We start from the raw sequence: 24,691 nt of genomic DNA on the forward strand, positions 1-24,691 counted from the left end.
GTCTATATTGAGAGTTACTGATGTAAGGGTAAACATAGTAGTTGGCAATCAGTGATAGGAATCTGGTAGGATTGTCTACCAAAGCTGTTCCTCCTTTAGCAGTTTCTGTGTCTTTTAATATTTTGGTGTATTCCTGTTGTTGAACTCAACTTTTCATTAAGCTAGTGAATTTTACTTTTCTATAAAATAGTATATAGAAGACAGTACAGAGGACTTAGGGTAGTTGAGTACCTGCTCCCTGAATAATAGTGGAGATCTGGCTCCCTGCCTGGCCTTGTGGTCTCATCTTCTGGTTCCCAGTCTGCAAATCTGCCACCTTGGTCTTCCTTGAGTATGTCCTACACTGTACTATTTTCCTCCTGACCATAGGGCCGTTTCCCGTGTTTCCCTACCTGAGGCTGCCTCTGTTTGACTCCTCCCCCACCATCCATCTCTGGTTCACTCCATCAGCCTACCCCAAAGCCACTTTCTTTGAATATGCTCTCCATGTTCCTGTGCTTTCTCAGTTGTAATTTTCTATGCATGTGTGTGGTTATTTGCTACTTTGATTCCCTGTTTAGACCTAGCTTTTTACGAGCAGAAAACAACCTGTTTTTACCCACTATTGGCTGTGTCTAGCATCTAGCACAGGGCTTGAGACACTGCATGCATTGAATGAGTGGATCAAAGTGGCAGTGGAACTGGACGCAAATTCTGTAATCTTGTGTGTGTCTGTAGAACCAAATAAATAGGACAGCTGTTAGGAACTCAGAGACTTCTGAGGCTGGAGATACTGAGTAGCATATAGGTTTTATCTTAAAGCTTTCAGGAGTGCTGTTTTGAGAATTCTGGAGCCCCATTTGAGCTCTGCACATTTGGTCTGGTTTGGAAGGGAGAGAAATTATGCTAATTGTTTATCTTCCATGGGCTTTGCAGGATGGAAGATCAAGAGTCAGTATGGAAAAATAGTGGTTTATAAAGAGTGATTATTTTTAGAGGAATTGTTATTCAGTGGTCGCAAAACTTATGGACACAGATTAGTTAAAACTTTTTTGGGTGCTTTTTTTCTTTTAAGGAAATAGGGATAATTCACACCTTGGGTTTAAAATTGGCAGGCAAATCAATTGTTTATTAAACCACCTGTTTATTAGTAGCAGAGGAGTCTGGGGATACATGTCTAATATTTAGGAATGTATTTTCACATATCCGTGAATGTTAATTTCAGAATATTTACATGAGTTTTATAAGGAAGGCAGTGTTACGGAATAAAAAGAGCAAGACCACTATACCCAGGAGTTAGACAGTAAATAACAGTTAAAACCTCTGGTAGATCACTGATTATCTATATTTCATTTTTGTCATCTGTAAAATAGAAGGAATTGAACTAAATATTTCCTAACTGGGAAGAACTGAGAGAACATTGTTACCTACAGCTCTTTCTTTGGTCTGAATTTACCCTACCTTACAGCTTAAATGAAAACAGAATGAAAGATAATCACAGATGCAACTCCCTTAATTCCTGCCTTTTTACTGTCCAGGGAATAAAATGCAATGTGATTCATCAGTGTTATTTGCTAATGACCAACTTTGCAGGAAGCCTGAGGCTTAAGCTCACTGGAAAGCATTAGCAAAGCCACGGTATTCATGACAGTAGAATGAAGACCTTTCTGTGATCTTGGTAGCCAGCTCTTCTGAGAAGTTTCCAGGCAAAAATCACCATCCATGGCTTAGGTAGAGCTTTAGGGGGTCAGTTTAGAACTTGTGCACAAACTGAGGTGGGCTTTTCAAGTAACAGAAAATGAGACTTTAACTATAGATGCCTCTGCTTGCTCACCCCGCAAGGGAATGGTTGACCTGGTCTAAGTGCCTACATTGTTGTCGTGTTTCAGGACTTGCCTCTGTATATGGTCGCTTGTATCTGGGCCCTCATCACAAAATTCCTCCTCCAGCTTATTTTGTTCAGCTCTCCCCCAAAATCTCCCCTCCCCCAAATTACTGATAATAATATAAACAGTCTGTTTGTCCCTAAATTCTCTTCTTAAGGGTCCAGTGGCCCTAAGTGAAGACTGTTGCCCTTTGGTTTTTAAAAGTACGAGGAAGCCATGGGAAACTCAGCCAAAATTTGAATTTCAGGTGATTAGAGTGACAATGTCAATGCCGTATATTCTTTTTCCTAGTCATAACTCTCTGCTTTGATCTTTCATTATATTTTAGATATATGTATATATATTTAATCTCTGATTAAGAAAATTTATAATCCACTTCCTTCTTTGTGGTATACAATGGAAGTAAAATAAAGGTTCGATTTTTAAAGAAATTTTTAAGTTTTCTTAAAACATTGAATTTCTCTAAGGTACTTCATATTTTTTAGATTTTTTAAGAATTTTACTTCAATATGGACTCCAGATACATACACAGCTTTATGTTAAGTATATCTAAAATATTAAAAGACTTTAAACAGTATCCGTATCATTCTTGGATTGAAACTGGATCCTTACCTATCACCAGATGTCAGAGATAGACAATAGGGTCTTTCCTAAAAGCTCTCAGCACTAAACAGGAAAACTGTGTTAACCAAGGGAATGCACGACTATGTATAATTTCACAGTGAGTAGCCAGCTATCTGTTTGTGGCAGATGTAGCTTGATCCTGTTGTTTTTCCTGTGGGGGTTTTCAGGGTCATTGGCCCACCAGACTGATTTCAAGTGCTGGCAGTGATATTTCCACTTAAGGAGGACTTTTACCAAGAAACCTTTATTGGGGGATAAAGATTTCTAATGAGAAAATTAATGGCTCTCTAATTTTAAAGACAGAGACAAAACATTGTCTTAAGGCAAATTAAACAATGAGAATGGCATTCCCTTTAGATAACATTTCACTGACTTTTTAGAGACTTCCTAATAAAAGAGCATAAGCAAATTGTGTGTTTTTCAAACCTTAATTTCTTTCCATTGTCCTGCAACGCTCCCCTTTTAACTACAAGAACACCTGCTTACCACCTAATAACAGTTAAGTAGACACAATGAAATTATTTTAGGCTTCTTCATATATGTTTTAGATACGAGTCATGAGTATCTGAAGAGTTGACATGAGGTCAGAGCTGAGTTACTTACATTAATTATTGAATAAGATTCACTTCCAGCTTGCTTGAATTAACCATTATTCCCTCTAGAGTAGATCTGATGAGACTGTATAATCTTAAAGGTTTTGTAGAAAATAGATGTATTTTAACGTGGAACATGGATTCTCTTTCCTAGACATTTTTCTTTTAAACTATTGTCTGTTTGGGAAATGTAGGAGGCATGTGTCCCTGCGTGAACTATTGATAGCTATTGCTGTGTAACAAATTATCCCCCAAATAGCAACTTAAATGTTATCTCACAGCTTTTTAAGTTTTACTGAGACACAATTGAATTATGTATAAACACACACAAATAGCACTGTATATAAGTTTAAGGTGTATAGCATGACTTGACTTAACTATATTGTGACGTGATAATCACATAATTTTTATTAGCATCCATCATCTCAGATACCAAAAAAAGAAAAAAAATATTTTTTCCTCGTGAGAATTTAAGATTTACTCTCTTAGCACTTTCAAATTACCATGCAAGAGTGTTAACTGTGGTCATCATGTGTGTTACATCCTCAGTACTCGCTTAATTTTATTACTGGAAGTTTGTGCCTTTTCACCACCTTTATCCAATTCTCACACCTTTAAAAATGCTTAAGAATCTGAGAGTGGCTTAGCTGGGTGATTAATCTGGCTCAGGGTCGCTAACGAGATTGTATCAAGATGTTGGATGGGGCTGCAGTCATCTGAAGGCTTGACTGGGGCCAGAGGATCTGCTTTTCTAGATGACTTCTTGTGTGACTTTGCTGAAAACTTCAGTTCCTCTAGCTAACGGTGGGCAAGGCAGGAGGTCTTGGCTGCTCATCACATGAACCTCTTCTTAAGGCCTTGTAAGCATCCTCAGTACATGCCTGCTGGCTTTTTTCAGTGGCCCAAGAGAGAGCAGGGGGGATGCTGCAGTCCCCTCTTACTCTCAGCTCAGAGCACTGGAGTCCCATTCTGTCCGTTAGATGCCTGTTACGAAGTGAAGGGACAGAAGGAAGGTATAGCAGTAGGTATCTTTGGGTGGAATGAGGAGCACTAGTGTATTTGGGTGGTATATTTGTGTCTGTATTTTGTTGGTGCCATGGTATGTGAAGAGCCTGTGCTTTTGAGGAGTGTGTGGTTTTCTATGAAGTGGATTTGGGAGGGCGTGAGTGGACATGTATATGTGTCTGTCTGAAGGGGTATGTGCTGGTATATGTGAGATGAGATTGAGGTAAGGTAACAGTGGGATGCTGTTTTTATCAGAAAGGAAGACTGATTGATTGGCCGGATAAGGTAGACTCTTGACTCTCTCAGGTGGGTTGAGATTTCATTTGGAGGCCTCCAAGAGGCATTTCTGCTTTTGGACGCTGCCTTTGCTGTGAACTGGAAATATTTTGTTACGTGCACGCATGCATGCGCGCGCGCGCACACACACACACACAGTGTTGATAGGCCCTTGGACAGCAGGGAGATCAAAGCAGTGAATCCTTAAGGAAATCAACCCTGAACATTCATTGGAAGAACTGATGCTGTAGCTGAAGCTCTAATACTTCAGCCACCTGATGTGAAGAGCCAACTCATTGGAAAAGACCCTGATGCTGGGAAGGATTGAGGGCAAGAGGACAAGGGGGCGACAGGATGAGATGCTTGGATGTCCTCACCGACTCAGTAGTCATAAGTCTGAGAGAACTCCAGGAGATGGTGAAGGACAGGGAAGCCTGGCATGCTGCAGACCTTGGGGTCACAGAGTCAGACACAACTTAGCAACTGAGCAACAACAAAAACATGTATTTAATATGGATGTCTTTGCACAAGCATGTTGAATTTGTCTCACCCAAGCTACCCATTTTCGCCTGTTTCCATCAAGGATCTGTTTGAAGTATCACCAAACTCTTAATTAACATTTTCATATTGGGCCTAGTGGATTTGGTTATAAAAGAGATTAAATAAATCTTTTTATAAAGACTTATTCCCTCATGTTGAAACATATTCCAAAGCATTTCTATTTTGAGAGAGCTTTAAAATGCAGATTTTGAATTCAGGGCTATTTGCCCATGGTGTCACAGGAGAAAAGAAACAGAAGAACATCCTGTAATACTAGACAGTTGGTGATTTTTGTTAGTCTTCAAGCTAACCGTTTATAGAGGCTTAGATCTCAAAAGAAAATAAGTAAAAACTGTTCTTACATCACAAAATACTTGCAGTTTATTAGTTAGGGAAATTAATATGCAAGCAGAAACTCAATTTAAGAATAGACAAGCAAGTTTGAACTTAAACTCTGTGTTAATTCTTCTCTAATAAAAGGTAATGATGGGACCAAAGTGAAAGGGAAAGATGGAATGATTCTGGGATATGGGTGTTCTGTCACACCCTAATGGTAATAAAGTCGGTGACTATATAGAAAAAAGATAGGATGGCGTTTGTGTTCAGTCATGTTTAGTCATTTTCATTTAGCTGAGTTTTTGAATACTGTTCAAGGACTGTCTTAAATTCCGTATTTGTGGTTTTCATAGTTGATAAAGAGAAAAATTGGACAGCTTCAATAATAGCATCCTAAGATTTTGTAAGTCCCAGATGGAATCTTAGCACATCATCCCTGTTCTTGTTTGTTTTTATATAAACTAGTGTTTGTGGTACCTGTCTTAACTGTGGGATCTACAAATCTTTTGAAGTTAAACCCTCACATTTACTTGTGGGCACTTTTTTCTGAGTAGATTAATAGTTAGCATATTTGCAAAAGTTTGCAAGAAGGACCCACATACCCACCCAGGTTAAGAACTGCTGAAGAATTTATTTGCAACATGCATAGTGTTCTTTATCTCTGTTTCCTCAGCACTTAGCACAGTGACTAAGTATGTCCTAGGGATAGGAGTCTGGTATTTTTCTAGGAAAATTTATTGCTATAGATGTCCCATAATTCCCTCTACTAACGCATGTTTTGCTTCCTTTTTCTTCTTGGGCCCCAGAACCTCAGAATAAAATGCAGAGCATCTTCAGGAGAGCAGTTCTCTTGGATCATTTTGAGAGTTTTTATTTTTTAAAGTCCCTAGGTAGAGACATGCAAAGTTAACTATTCCGGTCAAGTGGCTATAGAGAGGAGGAAATCCAAGCAGACCTCGAAACGAGAATCGGAAGTGTATATAGGGCTTCTGTGGTGGCTCAGCGCAGGGCGTCGCTTCCATCCCTGATCTGGAAAGGTCCCGATGCCTCAGGGCCACTGAGCCTGTGCTCTAGAAGCCATGCTCCGCACACAGGAGAAGCTGCCACAATAAGCCTGCACACCACGGCTGGAGAATGTGTGCAACAACAAAGATCCGGCACAGCCAAACATAAATAAACGTTTTTTAAAACGGTATTTAAAAATTAATTCCTTTTTTAAAATCCAGTTTTGTTTTTAAGCACTATGTGTTTTTATTGCAGTGGTAGCGATTCAAGTGCTGAGTGATCCAAAGGAGTAAATCAAATTATACACTGTTTTTCCTGTTCTGATATGCCACATTCCCGTATTTTAACCTTCCTGACATAGTGACATATACTAAAATTGTTGACATTTTACTTGGTGTTAGCAAGTAGAGGTGTAAAAATTTCCCTTTGACATCTGGTAAGAAAACATGACATCAGTTGGGGCTTGGAGTAGATGAATAAGAGTTTTAGTTACGCACTGACCCTTCTCTTAAAAACTCTGAAAAATTTTTTAAGAGTCTTGGTTAGACACTTGCCTGGTAGTTTACTGTGTGGAGAGGCAAATTAAAGCCAGATTCTTGTGACAATGACTAGTTTTCTCTAGGCATACTGCTCCTCTGTAAAATAAATGAAATTTTTCATTGTTATTAAAAACCAATTACTTTGAAGCTAAGCAGAGTAGCAGCCAGTGTACATCAGCCGCCTTTGCAGGTGTTCCCCTGTCTCCGTCTGCATTCCTGGATAATAATGCAGCCACAGTATGGTTACCCTGCGAACTGTAATATGTAAAGTGTATAAACTCATTACCATATTGGTTACTAGCTCGAACTTTATCACAGACACAGCACTTAGAGTAATTTTTATTACTAGAAAAAAAGGACAACAGTGAAACACAACTTCTCTTAGAATAACAATACCACCTCTACTCCGTTCTCCTAAAGGAAAAAAGCACCAGTCTTCATACTTCAACTGACTTGAGTGGTGAGACGGATGGAACACGAAAACACCGTATGAGAGCTACAGACTCAGGGAATATAGTAAGGAAAGCCAGAGAAGGTTCTATCATCAAGTAAATGTGGAATCACTGGGTAAAAACAGTGCTATGCAGATTCAGTACAGACGTTTCTTTAATGTTTGCCGTCTGTTGTGAACCCTAAAGGGGGTGTGATGACATGCATTTCTCTGCATAACCTAACTTCTCAGCTGAGAAGCTGAGCGGAAGCCACTGCCGTGTGCTGTGCCTCCACCACGATTGAGCCTCTTGTTCTCTTTACTATTTCTTCCATTTTAAGCATGTTCATATTTTTCTTAACTCTATGGGAGAGTTTTAGTTTTGCCAAAACATAGTCAACAGATTGTTAATCATATTCTTCAGTAGTGGAGAAGGTTAAATGAAGCTGATTCTGTTAAAAGTACACCAGGCAAGATAAATTGGGAGTTAGTGAATATTACCTAAGAGTTTCACGCAGTTCTAAAACTTCTGAGTTGAATTTGCTCATTCTTCAGGAGTCATTTGTTGGGTAGGAAACACCACTTCTCTGTTGAAGGTATTAATGGTTAGTCGTAATGTCCTTACAGATAGCCCTGCCAGTCAAGAATAGATTTCCTAGCTTCTGTGTGAAAGGAAAGGGTTTGGTCTTGATTTATTGTGTGTTGTTCTCAGGAGATGTTTCCTACTTAGAGAGTGAATATGACTATTGATGAGTTTGTGTCTTCCTGAAATTTTCCTTTCCAGGTCTCCTGAATTGCAGGCAGATTCTTTACTGACTGAGCCACTTGGGAATTGCTGAAGTTTTCCTTATTAGATTTTAAGTTTGGCGAGATTGTGTGTCTGTGGCTTACTTGTTAAGAACAGTTAGGTATGGGAGGAAGTTTTAAATGAATTTTTTGTGATCGATGAATTTGATGCAGTAATAACTCACGTAAAAAAGCAAATTCCTTTTATAGACATTTGGACAAGACCCTGAATTAGTGGTTAAAAATTGAATGCATTGTAATCTGTTTCTAAAAGAACTGTGTTCTCAAGTCTGGGCATGTTATTTTAAGAGCATTCCAGTTTCTCAGAATGAGGCCTGGTTGTGGGTGTGGATGCTCTTATTTTAACGGGAAGAGTGGACAGCTGTTAGGGCAACAGAGATGGCAGAAGTACAGGATATGGTCATCGATTTATAGGCTGTGTAAACGCTGTATGGGAACTGTACAGGACTGGAGCAGCTCTGTGCACTTCTCCAAGGAATTTCAGTGTAATAGCAAACTAAAGTAACCAGAAGATAAATTGTTTTCCATGTAATGTTTAATAATACTGGTAATTCAAAATACAATTTTTAAAAACCTTTAGAAAGAGAAAGCTGTTTGGCAAATTCACTCAACTCATCAGTGGTGCTCAATAACTGTAGTGTGGCAGTTAAGACTTGTCTTTTTTTTCCTTAGTGAATGATTATTTACGTAGTATCAACCCTCTGAGGCATATATTGGTATGAAACTTAGGAAAGCATTTTTTTCTGTTTTTACTAAACCAGTTTTAAAAACTTGGATTTGCTTAAGACTGCATGCAAAAGTGTGTGTGTGAAAGTGAAAACCAAAATAGTTCTGCTCTTCTACACCCAAGTGTAGGTTTTGCTGGTTCTAACATTTTATCTCATCTGTATTGAGACAGATGTAGGACATGTATTTTTCTCTCTGTTAAGTGGTTGGGAAAACTAAGGCTGAAGGCTGTGGTTGTTAAAAATCATTCTGCAAATTGATAAGAGAACTGGGGATAAAATGCCATTTCCTTACCATCTATGACTCTTCACTAGACCAGTTACATTCAGATGAAATATAGCAAGCAGATTACCTGTATAAATATTGTTATCCTGTGAAATCTTACTGTCTGATCCCATATCCATTATTCCAGTTCACTGAAATCCTTAGGTTTCCTTAGATTTCCATTCTGTCATCCAAAGTGGTAGATCTCCCTCCAGCTGTCCTTTTTAGGCTGGCCACCTGTCTGCTGTGTCCACATCTAATCAGTTGATTTTTACAGACCTTTATATAGTACATACACTCTTATTCGTCTGGGTCAACTGGGTAACTTTTAAGAATTGGTTGATAGCTCAGAGTCAAAACGCTTTTTATTCCATTACTCTACACCTAAATTAGACAAGTCATTGTCTTTTATTTTCTTCTTTCGGAGTCCAGTACCTCAATTAAGGTAGACAGTCCACCAGCCTTCTGGTTTATTTATAGCTTTTTTCAGTGGACGCAACTTAAACACAGAATTCTAATTCTGTAGAGACATCAGCCTCCCTGCCCATCACTCAGTTTCTGCAGTTACTATATTGACAAGCTTCTTGATCTTCACAAACACTGCAAAAGTTACTGTTTCTGGTAAGCCATCACCCGCATTTGTGTAAATGTGCCTCCTGGACAAAAAGTTGGCTCAGTGTCATTAGTCATGGGGAATTGCAAGTTAAAGCCACATTGCGAAGCTAATATACGTGCACTAGAATGGCTCAGAGAGACTGACGGTAGCAAGCGCTCCTGAGGATGGGGAGCAGTTGGAAAATCCTGCAGTCACTTTTGAGACAGAGTTTGTCAGTTTCTTATAAAGTTAAATATATATTGTACTTGCCATGGATTTTTTTAGCCAATAGAAATGAAAACATGTCCACACAAAGACTTGTAGATGGATGTTCATAGCAGCTTGATTCATGAGAGGTGCAAGCTGCAGATAGCCCAGCTGTCCATCAGTAGGAGCCTCGGTAAACAAAACACAGCAACAGGGATGACTCTCAGAAAATGCTGTGCTCACTGAAAGTAGCCGTATAAAACAGAAGATATATGCCATGTAGTTCCATTTTATGTGAAACTCCAGGAAAGACTCATTGAATACAGTGAGAGGGAACACAGGCCCTCCCTAGCAGCTCCGCTGGTAAAGAAGGCACCTGTAACGCAGGGGAGCCCTGTTTGATTCCTGGGTCGGGAAATAGCTTGGTGGTCTCCTGGAGCTGGGAGTGGAGATTGTCTGGGAAAGGACACTGAAGAACCTTGATCAGGAGTGGTGATTTCATCTCTGTATGTATTTGTCAAAACAAACTATACTCTTACAACAACGTGTGTTTTGTTGTATGTAAATTACACCTCCTTCTTAAGATTTGTTCTAGGCAGAGATTGTCCAAGTCAGCAGACCTCAGCACTGGTTCCTCTTTCTAGCTCCCCCAGGCCTTCCCTTTTTTGGTTGTTTGGATGGCAGGTGAATAGGCACATGTAAGCAAACAGAAAGGAATTTGGGAAGCCCCACTTTTCTTTAGGATTTTTAGAGCTGTGGAGAGGGCAGGGTAATGTCTGAAGGAACAGTGTCTTTGTTGCTTTCTTCTACCACAGGCTGTTTATTCTTTGGAACATGCACTCAGCCTCGGGTCTTGTACCTTTATTCCTGTGCAGAAGACCTCCAGTTTCTTCCAGAGTCTGAAATCTTTTCCCTTTGCCTCTGCAGAATACCAGAAATATATATTGTGTGTTTGTAGAGGACACTTTTGTCTGACTACAATGTGGGAGACCCGGGTTCAGTCCTGGGATCGGGAAGATCCTCTGGAGAAGGAAATGGCAACCCACTCCAGTACTCTTGCCTGGAAAATCCCATGGACGGAGGAGCCTGGTAGGCTACAGTCCATGGGGTTGCAAAGAGTCGGACATGACTGAGCAACTAAAATTTTGTCTGACTAACTGGAATTGTATCATCATTCCACCTGGAATTTTTACCACTGGCTACAAAATGTTTGATGATTAAGTATGTCTTTAGAACACAAAAGTTTTCTGTTAACAGAAGCATTAGATTAATGATTACATTCTGAGAAAATGTACTCCTTATGATATCCAGAGCTCTAATTTGCTTAGCTATCACCCAGCTTCTGTTAGTGGTTATGCTGTGTGGAATATATCCTGGATTGGGATAAGATGTAATGATATATCACTTTGAATGACAGACAAGTGTTTTATTCCTTCTCTAACTGGACTATAAGGATTTTCTTTGAGTATAGCACTTAGAAATATAATAGTCCAAGGAACATTTGATCCTAAAAACTTCTGTGCTTTTGGGCTTGAAAAAGGGCCAGGAACCTATCAAAAGAACTCAGCCTGAAGAAAGAGCTCCTGATGACCAAAGCTGGGACAATTTGCACAACAAAATAAATAACTATAGAATTGGGTTTTAACCTGTAGGATATGAGAATAGCCATGAATTCATACTGATTAAAAAAATGAAATAAATGAGTTCAAAGAGACAGCTCTTACTTACAGAAAAATTCCAGTTAATAAATGTAGAAGACCAAATCACCGTGGGGCCAAAACAATAGCAATATTTGCAGAATCCATGTTGGAATGCTAAAGTTAGTGGGTGAAAGTTTGTGGAGAAATGGCATATTGTTACATACATAGTTTGAAGAGAACTCTTTTAAAGTCTTTTATTTAATCAGTAATAACTTGAAAGTGAAGAAACCTGACAGACATCACCTTATGCACCTCATCATGGTTAACATCAGTGGGGATAAGACATGGAAACTCAGGAACTCCTTGCTGTGATGCCGCCAGCAGAATGCACGTCTTTGCTCTGGTATTGTATTGTCAGAGCGTATAATGTCATCGTGATCATGAGATAAACCCAAATTGAGGGCGATTTCTCCACAATAAGTGACTAATACTCACAGAAGTGTCCAGGCCATCAAAGATACCGAGGAACTATCAGAGATAGAAGGAGGCTAAACATGAGGAAAAGCAAACTCTGCTGTGGATGCCTAGATGGGAGTTTGATGGTGATAAGAATATCTGTGGGGAAACTGGTGCGATTTTTCAGAAAAAAAGTGTCCTGTTCAATTAACAGAATTGTACCAGTGACTAGTTTTCTTGTTTTAATAATTATACTCTGTTTATATAAGATGTTAACATTAGCTGAAGCTGAGTGAGGGGTATTTGGGAATGCTGTACCATTTTTGAAACTCTGAAAATTAAAATGAAACATTGAAAATTTCACTTCAGACTTCAAAAAAGACCTTGCAAATCTCCATTGTACCTCTGCAAATGAGTTAATCAAATTTTCAGCAAATCTTTGTTTGATGAAGTGCACTTGCAGCAGTTTAGTTTAAGAAGAAAAAAGTCCCTTTCAAATGAAGGCATTTCAAAGTTACTTTTGGCACACACAGAATCCTTACCTTGTTGGAAACTTATTACCGGCATGCAAATTGGCTTACTTTGATGCTAAAGGCAGATGCTTTGGAGTGGAATATCAACTTGAAAAGTGCCTGTACCAGAACGATGCAGATACATGGGTGTATGCAGAATATCAGCACCCCAGTTTAAGTACCCCTTTTTATAAGCTAAGGATTTAGATAAATCTGTGTAACTGAGGAGCTTGCTGGTGCTGTGCGAATCCCACTTGGTTCTGCATTACTTACTCTGGTGATAATGTGGTTTCCCTTAGGGGGAGTAAGCAGACTTACTTAATGTGCCATGCTTTGAGAAGTCAGTTGTTGCTACTTACAGGTCTTTTTTACTTTGATAGAGAAACAGGAAACCAAGGGCATTCCTGAAGGGCTTAGACTCGTCTTCCTAAGAATTTTGTCCTGATTCCCTAGCCCTCGATATTTAAAAATACAGGCAATGTAATACAGCATGTCAGAGTGTGCTTTTTTCATACCTGTAGTATGGTTGTGACTCGATGGTGGGGTATGTTGAAGTAGTTGGGATATTTGAGGTTAAGAGGAAAGGTGAAGGGTTAGGGGGCACATGTGATCTAGTGAAGGATTAGAAGAGAATCGAATCACTCCGTGTGGAAGGGCACATCCCTGAAGTGCCCTTCAGGCCGAATCAGAGACCTGTTTTCAGTCTTCATTTGTAGCAGTTTTCAGTACTACTGACTGCTTCATGAAATCTTTCTCCTGCTCTTTTTAGTGGTTATACCATTCTCCTTTGTTTCCTCAGTTTTACTGGCTCCAATTGAATTCCCTTCCTTAAGGTTCTTTGGGTGGGCCGTGTAGGTTAGTGGAAAGAACAAAAATAAACTTGGAGTAAACTGATCTAGCCTATTTGCTGTTGGACCTTTGGGCTTTGATTCCACCAAAAACATGAAAAAGTTGTGAGAATTATGAGTTATGTATGTAAAAACTCAACACAGTGCCTTGTCATAGGAAGCATTTCGTCATCTGTTTTCTTCCTTCACCTCTGACAAACTGGGGGCTGTTCTCTCTGGGATAGTGTTCTATTCACTGAGAATGTGCCATGTCCTGGGTGTTTTTGCTTAGTCTTGGAAGTATGAAAGATGCGTTTATGGCGTTCCTCAGTGCAGAAGCCCAGAGAGACAGTTCACTATTAGACTACAGTGTTATGTCACGTGCTGAGGCAGCATCTGCTCTCTACACCACATTGTACAGAGAGTCGAGAACAAATAATTCCTTTTCGAGAACAAATGATTACTTTGAAGCAAGTTTGGAACTTAGAGCATAAAATGTAAACGGCGGAGACTGCTGCAGAGACGTGCATAATCTGGTGCAAAGCAACATAATATCGTACAGATATACAGATCCTATAATGCAGAACATTAAGTGGTAGAGGTATGTCCTGTTTTGGGAACCCTGAAAATGTGACCACAAACTATTGTTTGCCAGGAGAAATTGGGAAAGCAGTGGCATATGAGTTGGGTCTTAAAATAGGTATGACTTTTGCAGATGAAGTGTGAGGTTCATTCAGCAGATAAACAAATACAGCCATTGGTTTTGATGTCCCCGGAGGTCCTGGAACCAACCCCCCTCAGATACTGAGGGATGACTGTATTGACATATTTAAGTTTCTGTTTTTATCCTCCAAATTCTAATTATTTCCTGGAATTCTGAGAAACCTTTCATTCATGAGTATCAAATATGACCTTATTTAATTCAGAGATTATATGTGAAATCCCATCGTTAACCTGTTCACTGTCCTAGTACAACAAAATCATGTATATTGAGTTGAAGGGCTTCTCCAACCCAGTGCTTGTGTCTCTAACCAATAACCGCAGGTAGTTTCAGAGTCTTCACCTTCATTCACATCTTATTTTTTAACCATTTGAAATGCTTGAAACCTAAAATTTTTTTCCTTCTCTCCCTGGAAATAAAGACCATGATTAACATCAAGTGCCTGGAATATGAGATGTTAGTTGTCAGAGTTGTAATTGTGTAGAAACCATCAGATGGTCTTCCCTCAAGCATCTGTTTGGTGATTAAACAGACTGGTCTTGTGGTGTATTATACTCAGAAGTTGCTTTACATTTTACTTCGTGTTTTTCCCTTAGAAAAGCCTCTGCATATTAAAATAATGTTTAAATCTTGAGCAACTGATACGTTCCTGAACAAATGTGTGATAGCTGTTTAGAATTACCAAAGACATCATGTTTAATCATTGTAACTGATCTATCTTATGGTGGGTATGTATATTTCCTTGCTGCTATGCAGTATAGAACTTTATTTAATAAAACTTTTGTAAATTATTTGAGGAGAATGATAGTTACAACTTAATTTTTAAAAAGCCCCACAGTATCAGTATATGAAAAACTCTTAGGATTCTTCTTTCTGAATCCTACCCTCTTATAATCCCAAGCAATTAGAATGATGAATTATATTATATCTATGTTTTTGACATATCTTTTGATAAAATATTGATGGGCCAAGGGCTGTTCTCTGCTGGGCTGCCTCCCTTTGTTTGTAAATATTTATATTCCTTTATGTTATATTCTTGTATAAACCAGTGATTCTGACCTGGGACTGATTTTGCCACTCAGGAAATATTTGGCAATGTCAGTCAGAACTTGGGAATGGAAGTGCTCCTGGTATGTGGTGGGTAGTGGCCAGGGATGCTGCCAAACACCTACGATGCATCAGGACAGCCCCCACAGCAAAGAGTTGGGAGCTCTCTAGCGTATCACCACTGCTGCAGCTGGGAAACCCTGTAGTCGACGCCCTTACAAGGTGATGACAGGCTTTAAGAAAGTTTTGACTACCAACGATTTAGATTTAGGAAGCCCATTATAATTTGACCATGAACTAGCCTGTTTGTTAGAACTGTTATTTTCTAGTACATATGTTTTTGTTTTAAGATTAGGCTTGAGAAAGTTCTTAAGATTACGTTAATTTAGTCCAACCCTCTAATTTCACAGGTGAGGAAACCAAGACCTGAAGAGGGCAAGTTTGTTAGACTTTGATTTCTTTATATTATCTAAGTAGCCTCCCCCCCCCCCCGAAGAATTACTAATTTTTCTGTGTGCTTTATAAGTGCCCAGTTTTGTGACTTGAACTGTAATTTCAAAATGGTTAAACGCGTTTTAAATGGGATCTCTGACAGCTGTAAAGTAATTTGCAGAGCAGATTGATTGCTTTAGTATAGAGTTTCTTGGAGGAAGACTTGATTCGTCATCAAGTTTACTTGCATCTGAAGATACAGTTTGCTAAGAGATTTGTAGTGTCTGTGATCCCTCTGAAAATCATTGACATGATTTACAAGGTAATTTCGGTTATCTTTGGGCGGTGGTGAGGAGAGGTCATTATCAGAGTCACTAAACCAGCAGCATAGTTTGTACAGTGTACTTCATGCAGACTTGCTTGTACCTTAAGAACAACTACTCTGTTCAGTTGTTTTTATTAAATACTGAATACAAGTATCTGAGCCATAGAGATTGCTTACTTACTCTGTTCTCATCTCTCTTATCAGTGAGGAAACTAAAGTTTGAATAGAGTATGTAATTCATCCAAAGTCATGGAGTTAGATTCCAAAATAAATGCAGAAAGCAGAGGAGAGACCCAAGGTGTCTCACCTGCTAAGTCCTGGGATGCAACTTGTGTGACAGGGACCAGTCCAGAAAACACAGTGGACCCTCAACAGATATCTGGGCCAGTGAAATCTAATGCATTATATTTTACCAACTCTTTGGAAAATAAACATTTCTGTACCTAGAATGCATAGTGCCCTGCCTCTGCATATAGTTGACATCAGTTTAATGAATTTGGAAACATAAGCCAGAATGCCAAAGATGAAACCAGGATAAGAGACAACGCAGGGACTGTTAAAATTTCTCTCTGCTCCTTTACCCAGTTGGGCTTTAGGAAGCAGAGATGCTTGCCCAGAGAGTCAGGATTTGGCACCTTCGCGAGGTGGGCAAGGGGGGGTGTGCACCCGCCACTCCTGCAGTCACAGTACCAGCAGCTCCTGTGATTCCTACACTGCCTCAGGTTGCTCAGCCAGCGAAAGACCCTTTTCAGTCTTAACACTGAAGTCTTCTACGATATAATAAAATTTGTGTTGAAATAAGGAATGGCAGGTGTCAAAAAGAAATGCGGTTAGCCATCTTCAGAAAAGGTCCATTTTGAAAACAGTTTAGGAAACATTTCTCCGTACATGTCAATTATTCCATTCTTTGTCAGTGGACTTACTTTTTGTTAGAGATCTAAAGGACATATTTATGGGACATTTACTTTAGATATTTGAAGGACCATGATGAAATTCTGTTGTTTTAGGCACCACCTGGGTGAGGAAATGGAAGTAAGCCAGATTTATAGTCTGTGGTTAAAATACTTTTAAGCCTCCTTCTTGGAAGTTTTTCTTGTGCTTGATAAGTTTAAAATGTGCAGTTCTTAGGGTTTTTCGGTCAGAGGATCTCTTGCACTGTTTAAAATTATTACGGACCCAAGTAAAAGTCCTTTTGTTCCTGTTGGCAATACCTCTAGCTACTTTCTGTATCAGATAAAACTGAGCAATGTTTAGCACACAAGAATTTGCCACATTAGCTCTCAGAGTGGTGATGTCACTTTCCATTTAAGCTGAAAAACGAAAATGCAAGTATTATTATGGAGATGATGATTATGGAAAACAGTGTGCATGTTGTAGACCTTCCCCAAGGGGTCTTGAATACCCCCAGGAGTCTCTGGATCACAGCCTGAGAACAGTTGGACCAGAATCTCTCTCCACTGCTGCCAGGTTGGTTTATAAAATAGGGATTTTGTTCTCAAGAATTGTAACCACTTGTAGCTCCTCCCACTTTCTGAATATATGTTTCTGAGTTACAGAAAAGTTAGTAATGCAGACAGTTTTTGTTGCTCAAGTGTGTTTTCAGAGCGTAAGAGATATTTGACTACTCACAATGACAATTTTGAATATGAAGTAGAACATGTCTGCTGTAACGGATGCTTATGTTCTTTCGGTTTCCAGCCAAGTTGTATCTGGTGAATTTGTGCAGTACCACGTATATTGGGAGGCTTCCGTTGTAGCTCAGTCAGTAGAGTCTGCCTGCAATACATGAGACCTGAATTTGATTCCTGGGTAGGGGAGATCCCTTGGAGAAGGAAATGGCAACCCACTCCAGTATTCTTGCCTGGAAAATCCCATGGACAGAGGAGCCTGGCAGGCTATATCTATGGGCTTGCAAGAGTTGGACACGACTGAGAGATTAAGCACATGCATACACATCTGCAAAACCCAAATTCTGTCTGAAATAATGCAGAAAAACTGACAGCTAAGTCAGTGAGGATCCTTACTTCTGCTGTTGCTGCCAGACAGTGTGATTAACTTAGGGACAGCTACATGAAGGATGTCTGTTGCTAGAACCATTATCTTAGAGCAAGGCTTACCAGCTTCTTTGACTTGTATATCTTTCCGTTGGCCTCAGAGCTGAGCAGGGGTGGTAGATGCAGCTCCAGCTGGGGAGATAGTGCTTCGAAATGTATCTGTTACTTTTAAGGTGATTTATCAATATTTTATATACTAGAGAATTTCAGAAAAACATCTTCTGCTTCACTGACTACACCAAAGCCTTTGATGTGTTCAGTTCAGTTCAGTCACTCAGTCGTATCCGACTCTTTGCGACCCCATGAATCGCAGCACACCAGGCCTCCCTGTTCATCACCAACTCCCGGAGTTCACTCAGACTCACATCCATCAAGTCCGTGATGCCATCCAGCCATCTCATCCTCAGTCGTCCCCTTCTCCTCCTGCCCCCAATCCCTCCCAGCATCAGAGTCTTTTCCAATGAGTCAACTCTTCGCATGAGGTGGCCAAAGTACTAGAGTTTCAGCTTTAACATCATTCCTTCCAAAGAACACCCAGGGCTGATGTCCTTGAGAATGGACTGGTTGGATCTCCTTGCAGTCCAAGGGACTCTCAAGAGTCTTCTCAAACTGGGGGAAATTCTTAAAGAGCTGGGAATACCAGGCCACCTTATCTGCCTCCTGTGAAACCTGTGTGCAAGTGAAGAAGCGACAGTGAGAATCAGACGTAGAGCAATGGGCTGGCTCCAGATCGGGAAAGGAGCACAGCAAGGCTGCGTATTCTTTAACTTACATGCAGACAACATCGTGTAGAATGCCGGGCCGGAGGAAGCACAAGCTGGAATCAAGACTGCCAGGAGAAATATCAGTAACCTCAGATATGCAGATGACACCACCGTTACGGCAGAAAGCAAAGAGGAATTAAGGAGCTTCTTGATGAAGGTGAAAGAGGAGAGTGAAAAAACTAGCTTAAATCCCAACATTCAAAAAATGAAGATCATGGTACCCAGTCGCATCACCTCATGGCAAATAGATGGGGAAAAACAGTGCCAGACTATTTGGGCTCCAAAATCACTGCAGAATGGTGACTGCAGCCATGAAATTAAAAGTCGCTTGCTCCTTGGAAGAAAAGCTGTGACCAACGTAGACAGCATATTAAAAAGCAGAGATATCACTGTGTCGACAAAGGTTGGTATAGTCAAAGCTATAGTTTTTCTCCAGTAGTCATGCACAGATGTGAGAGCTGGACAGTAAAGAAGGCTGAGCGCCGAAGAATTGATGCTTTTGAACCGTGGTGCTGGAGAACACTCTTGAGAGTTCCTAGGACAGCAAGGAGATCAACCCAGTCAATCTTGAAAAAAATCAACCCTGAATATTCATTGGGAGGACAGATGCTAAAGCCGAAACGCCAATACTTTGGCCACTTGATGCAAAAAGCCAGCTCATTGGGAAATACTCAGATGCTGGGAAAGATTGAAGGCAGGAAGAGAAGGGAACAACAGAGGACGAAATGGTTGGATGGCATCACCAACTCAATGGACATGAGTTTGAGCAAACTCCAGGAGATGAGATGATGAAGGACAGGGAAGCCTGGCATGCTTTAGTCCACGGGGTCACAAAGAGTCGGATACAACCCAGCAACTGAACAACAATCAGTATTTTGTAAGAATGTCTACATGTTCTGTGTACATGAACTATGACAAGAGCTAAGTGAACTTGACTTCCTTTAATCTTGACTTAAGCCCTGTTAAGTTAGGTGTAGCCCCATTCCCACTTAGAGAATTTACCCAGGCTCAATAGCAGAGTCTGGATAAAGTCCAGAGCCTGTCCTAACTCAGAAGTCTGCACTCTGCCTATCATCTGTGAAAACGAGGATGGAGAAGTTGGTGAGATAAAGGAATGGCTTGATTTTTTTTTTTTTTTTAACCTGATAGTTGGAGTCCAGTTTGAAGGGGAAATTTTTGTTTCCTTATGCAGAGCAGAGTGGTCCTCCTGAGTCAAGGAGAAGAACTCAGACTGCTTAAGGCCCTCCAGTGGCTCATTCTAGAAGATAAGCCAGAGGATTTGAGAAACTTCATGTTCAGTTCAGTTCAGTCGCTCAGTTGTGACCGACTCTTTGCGACCCCATGAATCGCAGCACGCCAGGCCTCCCTGTCCATCACCAACTTCTGGAGTTCACTCAGACTCACGTCCATCGAATCGGTGATGCCATCCAGCCATCTAATCCTCTGTCGTCCCCTTTTCCTCCTGCCCCCAATCCCTCCCAGCATCAGAGTCTTTTCCAATGAGTCACCTCTTCGCATGAGGTGGCCAAAGTACTGGAGTTTCAGCTTCAGCATCATTCCTTCCAAAGAACACCCAGGGCTGATGTCCTTTAGAATGGACTGGTTGGATTTCCCTGCAGTCCAAGGGACTCTCAAGAGTCTTCTCCAACACCACATCAATGCTTCAGAAGCATCAATTCTTCAGCACTCAGCTTTTTTCACAGTCCAACTCTCACATCCATACATGACCACTGGAAAAACCATAGCCTTGACTAGATGGACCTTTGTTGGCAAAGTAACGTCTCTGCTTTTGAATATGCTGTCTAGGTTGGTCATAACTTTTCTTCCACGGAGTAAGCGTCTTTTAATTTCATGGCTGCAATCGCCATCTGCAGTGATTTTTGGAGCCCCCAAAAGTAAAGTCTAGCACTGTTTCCACTGTTTCCCCATTTCCCATGAAGTGATGGGACCAGATGCCATGATCTTAGTTTTCTGAATTGTTGAGCTTTAAGCCAACTTTTTCACTCTCCTCTTTGACTTTCATCAAGAGGCTTTTTAGTTCCTCTTCACTTTCTGCCATAAGGGTGATGTCATCTGCATATCTGAGGTTATTGATATTTTTCCAGGCAATCTTTATTCCAGCTTGTGCTTCTTCCAGCCCAGCGTTTCTCATGATGTACTCTGCATATAAGTTAAATAAGCAGGGTGACAATATACAGCCTTGACATACTCCTTTTCCTATTTGGAACCAGTCTGTTGTTCCATGTCCAGGTCTAACTGTTGTTTCCTGACCTGCATATAGGTTTCTCAAGAGCAGGTCAAGTGGTCTTGTATTCCCATCTCTTTCAGAATTTTCCACAGTTTATTGTGATCCACGTAGTCAACAAAGCAGAAATAGATGTTTTTCTGGAACTCTCTTGCTTTTTCCATGATCCAGTGGATGTTGGCAGTTTGATCTCTGGTTCCTCTGCCTTTTCTAAAACCAGCTTGAACATCAGGGAGTACACGGTTCACGTATTGCTAAAGCCTGGCTTGGAGAATTTTGAGCACTACTTTACTAGCATGTGAGATGAGTGCAATTGTGTGGTAGTTTGAGCATTCTTTGGCATTGCCTTTCTTTGGGATTGGAATGCAAACTGACCTTTCCAGTCCTGTGGCCACTGCTGAGTTTTCCAAATTTGCTGGCATATTGAGTGCAGCACTTTCACAGCATCATCTTTCAGGATTTGAAACAGCTCAACTGGAATGAAGACGAGTATTTACTTTAGAGAGGGGAAAAACTCTTTAGGAGAGAAAAGAACAGCAAGAAGAGATACTATTTCGGGAGCAGAGAGAATTTAATAATGCCATGCAGTGTATGCTCCTAGCAGTGAAGGTCCCAAGGTCACAAACGTTCCGCACTGCTTTTTGGAGTAGCCTGCCTCTGTGCCAAGAGCAACTCTAGGGAAGGCCAAGAGTATCCCTCTTTCTAAAACAAAGCCAGCTAGGTCTGAGTAGTAATGAAGTGAAGTGAAGTCGCTCAGTCGTGTCCGACTCTTTGCGACTCCGTGGACTGTAGCCTGTCAGGGTCCTCTGTCCATGGGATTTTCCAGGCAAGAGTGCTGGAGTGGATTGCCATTTCCTTCTCCATAATGACCTGGGCCTAAACCAGCAAGCTGAAATGGCACCCTAGTCACTGGGACTAACAACTGTATAATAACGTCTGATGTTTCTTCCATTAAGGGAGAATTTGGTTGGAGTACTGTGTGGTTTCATCTTTCCATAACTGAACAGATGTGTTTATTTGTCTGTTGGTCTGTCAAGATAATCAATCCTTTAAAATAGTGACAAAGAACATGCTTACATAGAAACTCGCTTGGAATTTACTAAACTAGATCATCTGCCATATTTTCTCATCTGTTTTTCTTCATTGGGCTAGATTGGCTCACATGGGTGATTCTTAGTAATGACTGTACTCTAGCAGTGCATCAAATACAAAAATGTATGAAATTTTTATGAGATTAAAACCCTGTATTCAAAAACTCTCAGCCTAATTTGGTACACCTGAAAGACTACCGGACTAATAGTCCTTGGTCTGGTTGTAAATCCTCTTTCTCTTTTTTTAACTCAGAATACTAGTGATTGTGCAACATACCTGTTAGCGTTGTTGCAGATAAGCAGTAGTTAGTTGTTGTTGGATTTTGGTGTTTGGTTTTTTTTTTTTTTTTAAAGAAGGCTAGGTAAAGGGGAAGGAGGCCTAAAGTAGTCTGACTACTTCAAATTTGTTTTATCTGTGCGTGTTAGATTTTAAAAGAAGTCTCGTATTCCCGTTTAAGATTTTGTGGTCATTGATGTTGGAGCCAGAATCCTGACTTCTGTGTTCTGCTCACAGCACTTCTCCTCTGCTTTGTCTTTGGTCTTTAAAATATAATGGATCAGGAGTGGGCGGGTGAAATGGACAGAAAACAAGTTGTTCTTGTAGGACCTCTTTTCTGTTTTGCTGCGAAAGCCAGGAGCCATTAGTGTGTGGTTGACAGTGTTGGAACAGACAAACTATGAATCTTAAATCGCCTTAAAAGGTAAATACAGGCATTAGCCCATGTAAAAATGGATTGTATCCCACAAATACGTTTGCTGTTTGATTGCTTTAACTTGGAATACATGTTGTATGCAGACAAGTCCAGACTTATTTAACCTCATTATGGCTTTATCAAGGTACTCTGCAAAGGAAAAAAGTTTATAAAGCATTTTTATGCATTTGGCCCACCCAGTTCCTTGAGGTTACATTTACTATTCCCATTTCATTTTCAAAATGTTGTAGTTGGAAATAGATAAGCAGAGTACTACGCTTTGTTCCCAGGTGGTGTGTGTGTGTGTGTGCTCATGTATGTATTGTGGAGCATCAGTAATAGAAAAATTCAGTCATTGTTGAGCGGGAGGATGCATCCTAGTTAGTTCAGTGCACTTGTGTAGACTCTTGAGTGTAGGGGCAGGAAAGTGGGTCATGTGGGGAAGTCCCCTTGTAATTAAAGAGTCATGATGTGATCTGTCATAAAGAATGGTCGGCTTTCCTAATAGTGTGAGCTAAATGGACAGGCATTTTCAGAGTAGTTAGCTCTTGAAATTGCTAATTCTTCAACTAACAGATTGCCAAGGCAAGGAAGGGGTTGGCTGGGGGCAAGGGTGTAAAGGCAATGTTCAGAGACCTTAAGGGCAATGTAAGTTAACTTGGAGGAGACATTTTGTAAGTTGCAGAGTAGTTTTTTTGTTTCTTTTTTTTAGTAAATAATTTGATTGTCTGATTCCAGAGCCATTGAGGTATTTTAGTTGAAAATAGAGTTCCGTAGGTGAGCCAGAACACAAGTGACAGTTTAGGAAGAGCTGGCCATCGTGAAACAAAGGAAACCATGTGTTACTGCAGAAGTAGTTATCTCTTTTCTCTAGTTGTGGGAGCTGAGATACAGAAAAGCACAGAAGTGATCCCAGATTCCCCGAGCACACAGTGGAAAAGGAAAGGGCTGTGTGGGGGAAATATAAGGTTTGCCCATGTTCCCCAAAAGTGCCATGAGTACGCCCATGTAAGCAATCCAGGAAGATGGCTTGGTTTTCCTGTTTGTTTTTTGCTCTCATTTGTGTTCGTGTGGGCTCAAATAGACAAGATTTCTTGATGATGTCTATTTGAAATGTCACAGCAGATTTTCTTTTGTAAACTATTGTAAAAGTAATAAACACAAAATTTTTGAGAAAACTAAAAATTTTGTTATTGACAGAATATGGTGTTGAAGACTAAGATAGGCTTGCTAAATGTACTTAAAGGAAACCAAGCCCCCTGTTATATTTTAGCATTTCTGGTCAGGCTGTGTAGCATTTTTGTTGTTTGTTTTATTATTTTTAGCTGATGGACTTTGAGGCTTAGACACTAAAAGCAATAAACCACGTTCATTGACCTGAGGTTTCCCCTATACTGTGACGGCTGTTGATTGCTTATTTAAGATTTGTTTCTTGGGAAACTTAGGTAATTTTGGAGAATCCAGACTCTCAGCTCCATATTGAAGAACTGACTTCCCTACAACATGCCCATTAAACAAGCTATTTACGGTGTGTTGTGTAACATTTAAAAGACTGCATTGGGCAGTGTAAATCTGTGAGAAGTAACTATTTCTCACTGATCAGCAGTATTAAATACCGTGATAAGGGTTCATTCCTTATGGGAAATGTTCCATAGACATTGGAAAACATTCTCACCAGCTTCTCTTCCCCTGCCCTTTTCCCTTAAGGATAACCAAGTAGTCCTCCGCTTGCTCCAGTGAGGACGGTGGGGTTATCAGGTGTGCTGGAATTCTTGCGCAGGTGTCTGTCGAAATCGTAGCCTGGATTGACCTGGTCTTTAATTCCTAGCACCCTGTGCCCCCTCCCCACCCAACCCACCCCACACAGGCACGTGTGCACACACAGCACGCGTGGTGGAGGGAGGGACGTTGTGAAATTATTTTCATAAAGAGGAGTTTTTGAATGATGGTTCAGTGGGGTCTGTGTTGAAAACCCCAGTTCAGCCATTTGCTGTAAGCCTTAGACAGGGGTCTTGATCTTCCTGATCTAGAGGACACTGCACTGACTCTGGTTTCACAGTGTGCCTGTCCTGG

At 40.4% G+C, this 24,691-nt stretch overlaps 1 protein-coding gene across 3 annotated transcripts in view; it reads left to right on the forward strand.

The window, feature by feature from the left end:
* The window catches only part of RYBP (RING1 and YY1 binding protein), a 70,109-nt gene that overhangs the window by 39,673 nt on the left and 5,745 nt on the right, over positions 1-24,691 (forward strand). The window contains exon 3 of one of the 3 annotated variants that reach the window (XM_068982695.1): positions 16,915-16,958. The exons of the other annotated variants lie outside the window; for them this stretch is intronic. Within the exon in view, the coding sequence (XP_068838796.1) occupies positions 16,915-16,958 (44 nt within the window). The remainder of the gene's footprint in view (positions 1-16,914; positions 16,959-24,691) is intronic. 3 annotated transcript variants of the gene reach the window in all.

This window comes from Capricornis sumatraensis, chromosome 10 (assembly GCF_032405125.1).
Source record: "Capricornis sumatraensis isolate serow.1 chromosome 10, serow.2, whole genome shotgun sequence".
Lineage (NCBI taxonomy): Eukaryota > Metazoa > Chordata > Mammalia > Artiodactyla > Bovidae > Capricornis > Capricornis sumatraensis.